Source organism: Cryptomeria japonica, chromosome 10 (assembly GCF_030272615.1).
Source record: "Cryptomeria japonica chromosome 10, Sugi_1.0, whole genome shotgun sequence".
In the NCBI taxonomy this organism is placed as follows: domain Eukaryota; kingdom Viridiplantae; phylum Streptophyta; class Pinopsida; order Cupressales; family Cupressaceae; genus Cryptomeria; species Cryptomeria japonica.
This window is the reverse complement of record NC_081414.1, coordinates 298,174,596-298,183,440: the sequence shown is the minus strand read 5'-3', so window position 1 is coordinate 298,183,440 and position 8,845 is coordinate 298,174,596. Positions and strand designations below refer to the sequence as shown.

Here is an 8,845-nt window from a genome sequence, read left to right as displayed (position 1 = left end):
TGGTCAAACCTGGAGAGTGGATGAAGATTTGGTGGAAGCCATAAAAAATTTCTCGGTGGACTAGTTTGCAGAAGGACGACATCAAGTTTTATAGAGATCATAAGTTCTCGGTGGAAGCCATCAAAAATTTCCCCAAGAACGAAGAAGAAAGGGCTCGCCTTGCCAAAAAGGATAATATTTCCTATTATCTCCCTAACCAGGTAAACTCCTTTTGGCAGTAAATGTTGAAAGTGTTAATGGAGTATCTTACTGTTGATGGTAGGTTTTTGAAAGTCTATAATTATCACTTTGTTATCCTTAATCACTTTCGCCATGGCTCTAAGATATCTTTGCCCTTCTATTTGGCCTCCTCCCTTAATGATAGTCTAGCTAACCATGCTAAGAAACCCAATTCCTACCCCATTGCCCACCAAGGTCTTATTCTGTTAATTTATGAGTATATTAAGGATAAAGTTAAGGCTAATAAGGATGATCCCTTTGTGGAGAATGCCCATATCTCTGAGGATTATGATAGCTCTGAGTCTAATGAGGATTCTACCAATCCGCCCCCTAAAAAGAAATTGAGGGTTAGTAAGAAAGCTGAAGAAGACGCTGAAGAGATGACTAATCCCGAGCAAGAGCAAGAGAAGGAGGTGTAGGGTGAGAAAGGAGACAAGGATAATGAGCAGGGTAAAGAGGATTTTGATGAGTCAGAGGAGAAATAGAGTCCCTATGATACAGACAACAGGGATGAGGTTCAGAATAATATGGAGGAGGGCAACCCTAGGTCTGGGGATTTTTCCTAGGACATGGAGGATGCAGATACTATTTTGAATGCTGGTAGAAACAACTCTCTGGAAATGTTTAATTTCCATAAGTGGGTGGTTGATAATGTTACGAACATACAAGAAAAAAAGAGAGAGTTGGAGCTCAAAATTGATAATGTGGTTAAGGATATTAATGATAAAGGAAAAGAGGAAAATTGTGAGGATAATAGTGAAGCAGAGGATGAAAAAGAAATTCCTGACTGGTCAGAAGGTGAGATCATAAAGGGAGATTTGAAGCACCTGGAGGATGTGGTGAGGACTTTAAAAGAAAATGGTGAGTCTGATTATGAACTGATAAACATCAGGATTCAAAAAACTGAGAGTGCTCTGAGGAAATTCATGGAGCATAGCTTGGCTATGTTGAAGGTGTCTTCCCAAAATATGAATGTGCTAGTTGCATGCCTTGAGAAGGATAAGCAGAACAAAGACACTGTGATTGTTGATGATGAGCCGGGTTCTAGCTCTATCCAACATTCTTCCAGACGCAGAACTAGGCAAAATGCTAAAGAGTTGGAGCTGAAGACTAAAGGTAATCAACAGGTGCAGGAAAGAAAAGACCTTAAAGAGGCAGCAAATGCCATGATGATGCTTGTCAGGGATGCTGAGGAGACCATAAATATTTTTACCTAGACGTTCTAGTTTTTTTTTAGGTGTGCCAGTTTCTCGCTGGTCTTTTGCTATTCTTTTCTCTGGCTGCTATCTTTTGTGTTGCTCTTTTGCAACCTTTCTTTCTTCATTCTGTCCTCTCTTGCTTCTCTAATGCTTTTCTTTTCGATATATAAGCTGGTTTCGGGTCCCTTAAAACCTATTTTTCCTTAATCAAAAACAACATATGGGTGAACTATTATAGAAGAGGCATCTTAGAGATGTTGATAGTGTATTCCTCTTTGTAGCTTAAAATTAGTCTGTCACACTAATTTTACACACTTCATATACCTTTGATATCTTATTGTTGTACTTCATACAATGTGAAACTTCACATCAACTCTCACATCACCATCAAGATACGTATTTTTCCCACTCTTCACAAATGGTTTATACTTCCTTATATATCCTCCACACCATTAGAAACATCACTTAGGTTGGATCAATAGGACCTAATAAGTGAAGTGTGTGACACAACACAATTTAGCTCTAAAAATAATACATCATCAATAAAAAAGGTTGTGGATCAACTCAAATTATAGTCAGTCTCAACAAAATGATTACACACCTCCAAACATCCTCTAGCACATATATAATGAGTTAGGAACCACCACAATTAAAGGAAAATATCAAAACTAGTTATAAAAATGCCTCCAAACAACATGAGAGAACTTCAACACATAAAAAAGACTAAGATGAAGACTTGAAATCTAACTATAGCTATTCTACAATAATCTTATGAAAATATTAGTCATTAACTATTGATACAAAGACCTAACAAATTGTATAACTACATCATGCTAGAAATAGTTCATCAAGGCACCACAGACCTACAAATCATGTCACAAATCCACTACACCATCATTATTATATCCTCAAATCTACACAAACATTTCTCTCAATGCAGAAGAATGCAAATCATTCTTTTGATTGACATGAGACTTAGTTCTTTGTCATATTGGAATCAAAGAAACAAACACTCATATCTTTTCATGTAGAAGATATAATCAGCTAAAATATTGATAGTAGGTACGTAAGACATCACCAAGCTTAGCTCTAGAACCGTAAAACTAGGAAGCATAATGCAATAATTTGTAGAGAAAAATACTAACCCACAATCATAATAAAAGACTCACTATCACAACACTTAGACTTTTTATTCAAAGTCCTAGTAATGGAACGTAGGCCAAATCATCATACAAGCATACAAATATCAACCATAGTAACCTCATCATTTGCATAAGATATAAATAATGTGAACCAATACATACCACAAAATTTCCTTCTACACCACTGACCAATGTGACATGGCATAACTCCTCTCAAATATCTCCAACGTACATAATCTAATTCATCATTGTCCTATCCAATTTAGTGACAACACATATTGCCAACACTTTCAACAAGTCTCCAGTACATTGAAATTCAAAATATTTGTATATTATTATATTTAGAAAAATTAAATGTGCACTTAATTAAAAAACTAAAAAAATACAGTGATTAAAGGAAAAGAGAAAATGGTTAGAGAGATCTTTGATTTCCAATGGAATAAAAATAATGGTCCATCTACAAATATATGTTTCTTGCATGATTGAAAATGTTGTATTTAGTATTGCTAATTATCAGTAGTATAAACTAGTAGAGGGTTTAAATTAGGATATCCATTCACCTATAAAGGTCACAAGTCCCAAATTGCATGCTTAGACATCATCTTGAAAATTTTGGCTATGAGGAAGGCAGACAAATTATATTTGAGATGCACATGGTTGCATATCAATATCACATATCACAAATCAATTATGAAAATTTCAAATGGTTGTCTCCTATGATCACTTGATTGGATGTAATTTTAACCAAAGTCCCATGGATTCATGCTCTCAACTTTTCATAGAGATGTTCAATCCATTCTAGGACTCTTTTCAAATTCATCAAAAATTGGCTATGTTGGCTTAAAAACAAGGTGAAATACAAGATTTCTAATGAGATTTTGAGTCTTTTCAAATTATTGTTGAGTTGATTCCTCCATATTTCTTCACATGATTAATATTACATGTGGTAGGCACTGGTGGAAATAATGGAAGTGGTATCTTGATGCATCTTTCCATAAATACAAGCCTTCTAAAAGGCTACTCATGAATTTATCCTCATCTATGTACTGCTCAAAAAATTTAGTTATATATGGGGTGTATAATCAATAGCTATTGATGGAAATAGAGCTTTAATGTAGATTGGAGCCCAAGCTTTCTCACTTTTCTTGACTTTCTTAAGGTGCCCCCATTGATTATTGTTTGATCCATTTAGAAGTTTATAATCATCATAGTCCTTTTCGTGGTCGTTTAGAGGCATGCAAACACCTCTTTTGATTATATCCATGAGATTGAGCTAGCTACATCTAGATGCATGATTTTTTTACGCCTTTTAGGCCTAAGATCTTTTATTGACACATGATTATTTTGGGGGATTCACCATGAACGGTAACTAAATTTACCAAAATTATACACATTTTCAAAGTGGAGAGTTTGTACGACAGAAACACAACTCTTTTTTTAAGCTTTGGTTTATTCCTTGTATACTAAGACTATGGTTTGTTCTTATGGACCTCTACAAATTGAGCTGCAATCTAATAAGATTACCTTAGAAGTTACCCGTTTGAAAAATCTTATTGTGTATTCAACTAATACTTCTTGTATAGTTTCACATATGCCACTATTCTCCTCTAAGAAGGGCCCATCTACTCCATGAGTATATAGATGTGATTATAATCATAAAGATTATTCTAGGAATAATTATTTTGGTTCACATGGCTCTCCTCAATATAGAGAACATGGATGTCTAGTAGATAAGTGTGCCTTTTTTATATCTTAACCACTTGATAGAGTTGTATCAAGTTGACTAGATAATAACAAGGTCTCTTAGTTGAGTTCGATTATCTCTTTTAGGTGGAATGACACATAGTTTGTGAGAAAAATGAAGTTGGAGCCATTATGGTGCAGGAGTGAATTCCTAATGGCCAAGACCTCCTAGATCACTGAGGGAAACCCTTTGATTGTAATTTACCAACTCCTCCTATCGATATTTTTGTTTATATTTGTTTTGAATGTCTTTTTACCTAAACTTTTTAAAATATTATTGTAATCCACTGACTTTTTATAAATTAGTATAATGTATCTTTTCTCTAAAATAATTAAATAGACACATTCGTTTATAAAAAAACAGCTCCTAAAAAGAACAAAACAATAAAATTTTGAAGTTGCTTTCGTTGATTAAACTAGAAAATAATGTACACGACAAAACCACTTGACCATTTCATCAATCATGGTCACTGGAAAGCTAGGATGTATAAAATATTCACTGAACTAAAATACTTGCACCAAATTTCAGGAAGCCACAACAAAATACTCCACTAACCATTAAAATTCATGCCACCTTTTAGATGCAAGCTTTTTCTCTATTTTAATTATTTATACACGTGAAAAGAACAAAGTTCAACCATTATCACTGCATGCATTTCAGACTGATTTTAAAAGCTTTGACAACAGTTCTACTGTCACGTTTGATTTTTTAAAACCGGTTCATGGAAACTAATGCAAAATCGATAAAAAAGAAAAGAGAAAAAATATTAAATAAAATTAATATGGAGAAAGATAAGATACTTGCAGTAGTTTTCATTATTCAGAATAATTTATGCATTTCTAAAAGTATTCGGTGGCAGACCTTAACGATTTAGTGATATAAAATCCATTGGGACACAAAAGATAACAGAAGTCTCACACTGAGCAGATAATGTACATACCACAAGCACAAGCATATATGTTGGCGATCAATTGCCATTGTCTTCATAAATTTAATCAGAAGCCGCACAATCCTTTGGCTAAAATCCAATTCTCATCTTCTCCAAATCATAGAAAACTTGAAAGTTTTGCTGCTGAAAGTTGCCAAAGATTGCAGCAGGCCCAATGCCAACGTCCTCTATACTCTGAAGCAGCAGACAATGCACTTTCAAAGCAGAATTATTAGATGACCCTGACGATGGATAAAAGGAATATATAGAAGTGATCTCAGAAGGCAAAACAATGGTGATATTATTTTTGAAACGAAATGATATAGTTGGGAAACTTTGCTGGTTTCTCATACTCATGAGATCTGGAATAAGGAATTATTTCTTGTAAAGTAGTGAGAATTTTTTCATAAAATGTTTCGGGAAGATGGGTATAGGTGGTTCCAGAGTCAATAATCATACCTCCATTACCCTCTGAATGGAATCCCTGCAAGCTCAATGGGACCTCTAAATATGTGTTATCAATACTATTCCCTTGGAGACCAATGTAGTAATAGTTTGGATACATGGGATTGTCTAGCATGGGGGTATATTGCATTGATCCACTATAAATGCTTTCAGATGCACCCAATATCAAAGGACTAGAAACATTAGAACTATGTTCAAAACGATAGCTTATTAGACAGTAAGAGAATCCCTTATAGCTCAGAAGAGAGCCCAACTGTGAAGGGAACCAGAGGGCACCCTTTCCAAACCCTACAATTCCAACTGCCTTATTGAAGGTAGCACCTGCACACCCAAAAACAAAATTGCAGGACTGTCTTGGGAAGGGGAGGACTTGAAGCATTATCTGGTCCTTCATTAGGGCACATGTTACGTACTATGCCATCCTCATATTTGTATGAAAATGGTGGGCATGAGCGTGATCAGGAACCCTCTAGGAAGGCTCTCAGAGGACACCCAGCAGCTATACATGGCTCATACTCATTGTCTGAAGTATGGATATCCAAACAGAGATGGCTAGTGCAGTGTTCAGGACTACTAGATAGTGAATTCAATGGGGAGAAGGTGGGAATGACTGAATTGTCTTCACATTCTATGCAATCAAAGAAATCTTTTTTGGAGCTCTGTGAACATGGTACCCACACAAGGTCACTGCCAGTGAAATATCTGGGGAGGGGAGCCTATCCTAAGGGGCATCACATAATTATCCTCATAAATACTTAGAGGCTCCAACACATTTAACAAACCATAATAACTTGATTTCCTAAGAGCATGGAACCTCATGGAACCTCATGGAACTTCTATTACGTGCAATCCTAAGCAAATCTGCAGTATCAACCTCTAGTGCAAACGACTTCAGTTTTTTTCTTCTAAGACCTTGAACCAACCGTATCAGAAATCAATTGAATAGAAAAACTTAGTATCGCTAAAGTTACAATAACAGACGAATAACAGCTTTTCATCTTCATGATTTTTAAGTACCCTACTAAGCCTTCTCAAAGCCAGCAACTTGCAGCGGTACTGATCAAGTACCTGGCATTTATAGGCAAGCTAACGTGCACATATTCATGGAATATGGTAAAATTAGTAAGAGAAAAATAATGCAGCAAGACCACTTACGAATTGTTTTAAGCATTATTATATTATTACATGCGTACATAAAACATTAGTGGTATCTTTTTCATGCAAATTGCATTATAATGTTGAACCAGTGTGGTTTCCATGATCGCATTTTTCTCCATAAATTACATTTAAAAGTCTTTCTAATATATTTTCTGACATGTCATTTCTTTCCGAGTGGCAATCATCAAAATGGATTGAAGATGACCGAAATGGTTTTAAAATATCCAAGCATATTAAAAAGTTTGATGTCACAGCTCATGATGATATTTGAAATACAGGCTTTTCAAAATAAGGGGTTGAACAGAGAAAGGATTTTAGTGCTATGGGCCAGATCTATAGAATTTGCAAAGGATAGAATTTGCTATACAAATTTTATTCTAATAGGAAAATATATACGTAATGGTGAAATTATGACAATTTTTTTGTTGGTTTGGTCCCTATTTTGGTGGTATTTTTTTAATGAATAGGTGTTAATATTATCATTTATAAAGAAATATTATTTCAAATATTCACAAAAATGTTTGGTGTTGAATTAAGTGGAATTTCAGGCATGAAGTATAGAGTGGAAAATATTTGTGAGTGTTTTTACAAATAAGTTAATCTAGATCAAAATTGATTTGGTTGAGAGTAATGCATTTTGTGAGGGATTCACCTGTTAAATTAGCTCACAAAAGAGTTCATTATCTCCCCTAACATATCCTAACTTACTCTTTCACCATTACATTCTTCATCACTTACCTCCCTATCTTATCCTAACCCACACCTCATAACCTTATACCTCTCAACTTCCATTTTATACCACCTTCCTATCACGGTACACTTATCCTCCCTTCCAAAATACCAACAAAAAATGGCACTCGATCACTACATAGTGGTCGGACGGTCCTGCAGCAGGGAGTTTCTATCACAACCATATATACCAGCATCCATACCCAAGGTAAGCTCCTCAGCTAGAGCCTACGTTCAGGCCACTTCCAACGGATGTCGGATACAAGAGTGGCACAATTTGTGTTCTTCCCTATTTGATCACACAGGTTTAGGTCATCTTGGTCCTTAATTAGGTATGCCTTAAGAGGGTATGCCTTAAGAGGTTATGCCTATAAAGACGATAATTGATCATTTCATTTGATCAACCATCCAAATCAATCTTATTTTTCTCTTTTTCTACTAGACTGAATATGAGCTAGGGAAAAAAAAATTATGAACAGGAAAATTCATTATAATAAAGATAAAACTTGATCATCAACCAACACAAATGCAACCTCCTATGTATATTTCAAACAATTTCATCACTACATAAAGAAAATTCGAAACATTGTCACAAACATAACGAAATTTCTTCAAGAAAAAATACTGTGAATGAATTGGTTGATTACCCTACCTTTTTTCTTAAACCGGATCTTGGCAGCACCGCAATCCAGATTTGTTTCCCTCCTTGTAATGCCCAATTTTTTTGTGAATATCGCAGAGGTCGACGGGACGAAGAGGCGGGATTAATGTTTATCAAATGACTTGTTTTTTTTTTGTTTTTTTTTTAAGTAATGCCCGTGGTTGTCGGAATTTCGACAAACGCGGGCACTTTTTCAAAAAAACACAATTAACTGCTAATTTCTTCTCTGTCAAAACAAAATGTTGAATTATCGTCAGAATTCCGACGAATGTGGGCATTTTTTCAAAAAAAATCAAATTTGGTCACAATATGCCTTCTCCGTAGGAAACCTTCGTTGGAATTTTAGGCCAAATGTATTAGTGTACTCATGCAATATGTAATTAGATGGATAGTATTATCTTTATTAGGGATCGTCATTGCTAATGAATTTTTGAGTGCAAGTGATGCAGGGACAAGTGAACGAAAATGACGATGAGAATAGGACTCAGGTAGAGTTGTTTTAGCTTATGACTTTGGTAGACTAGAGGAATCTCACACACCACAATAGAAAAGTGTTTTGCAATTGTGACTTCGTCGATACATTATTTTAAATTAAAATGA

At 35.1% G+C, this 8,845-nt stretch overlaps 1 protein-coding gene across 1 annotated transcript; it reads right to left on the bottom strand.

Annotated features, from left to right (window-relative positions):
• Nucleotides 1-5,322: 5,322 nt before the first annotated feature.
• LOC131057280 (aspartic proteinase nepenthesin-2-like) lies at nt 5,323-6,772 on the bottom strand. The gene is made up of 4 exons (XM_059212409.1): nt 6,766-6,772; nt 6,541-6,609; nt 5,573-6,018; nt 5,323-5,427 (listed from the first exon to the last, which is right to left on the bottom strand). The coding sequence occupies exons 1-4, from the start codon at nt 6,770-6,772 to the stop codon at nt 5,323-5,325; spliced, it is 627 nt and encodes a 208-aa protein (XP_059068392.1).
• Nucleotides 6,773-8,845: the final 2,073 nt, after the last annotated feature.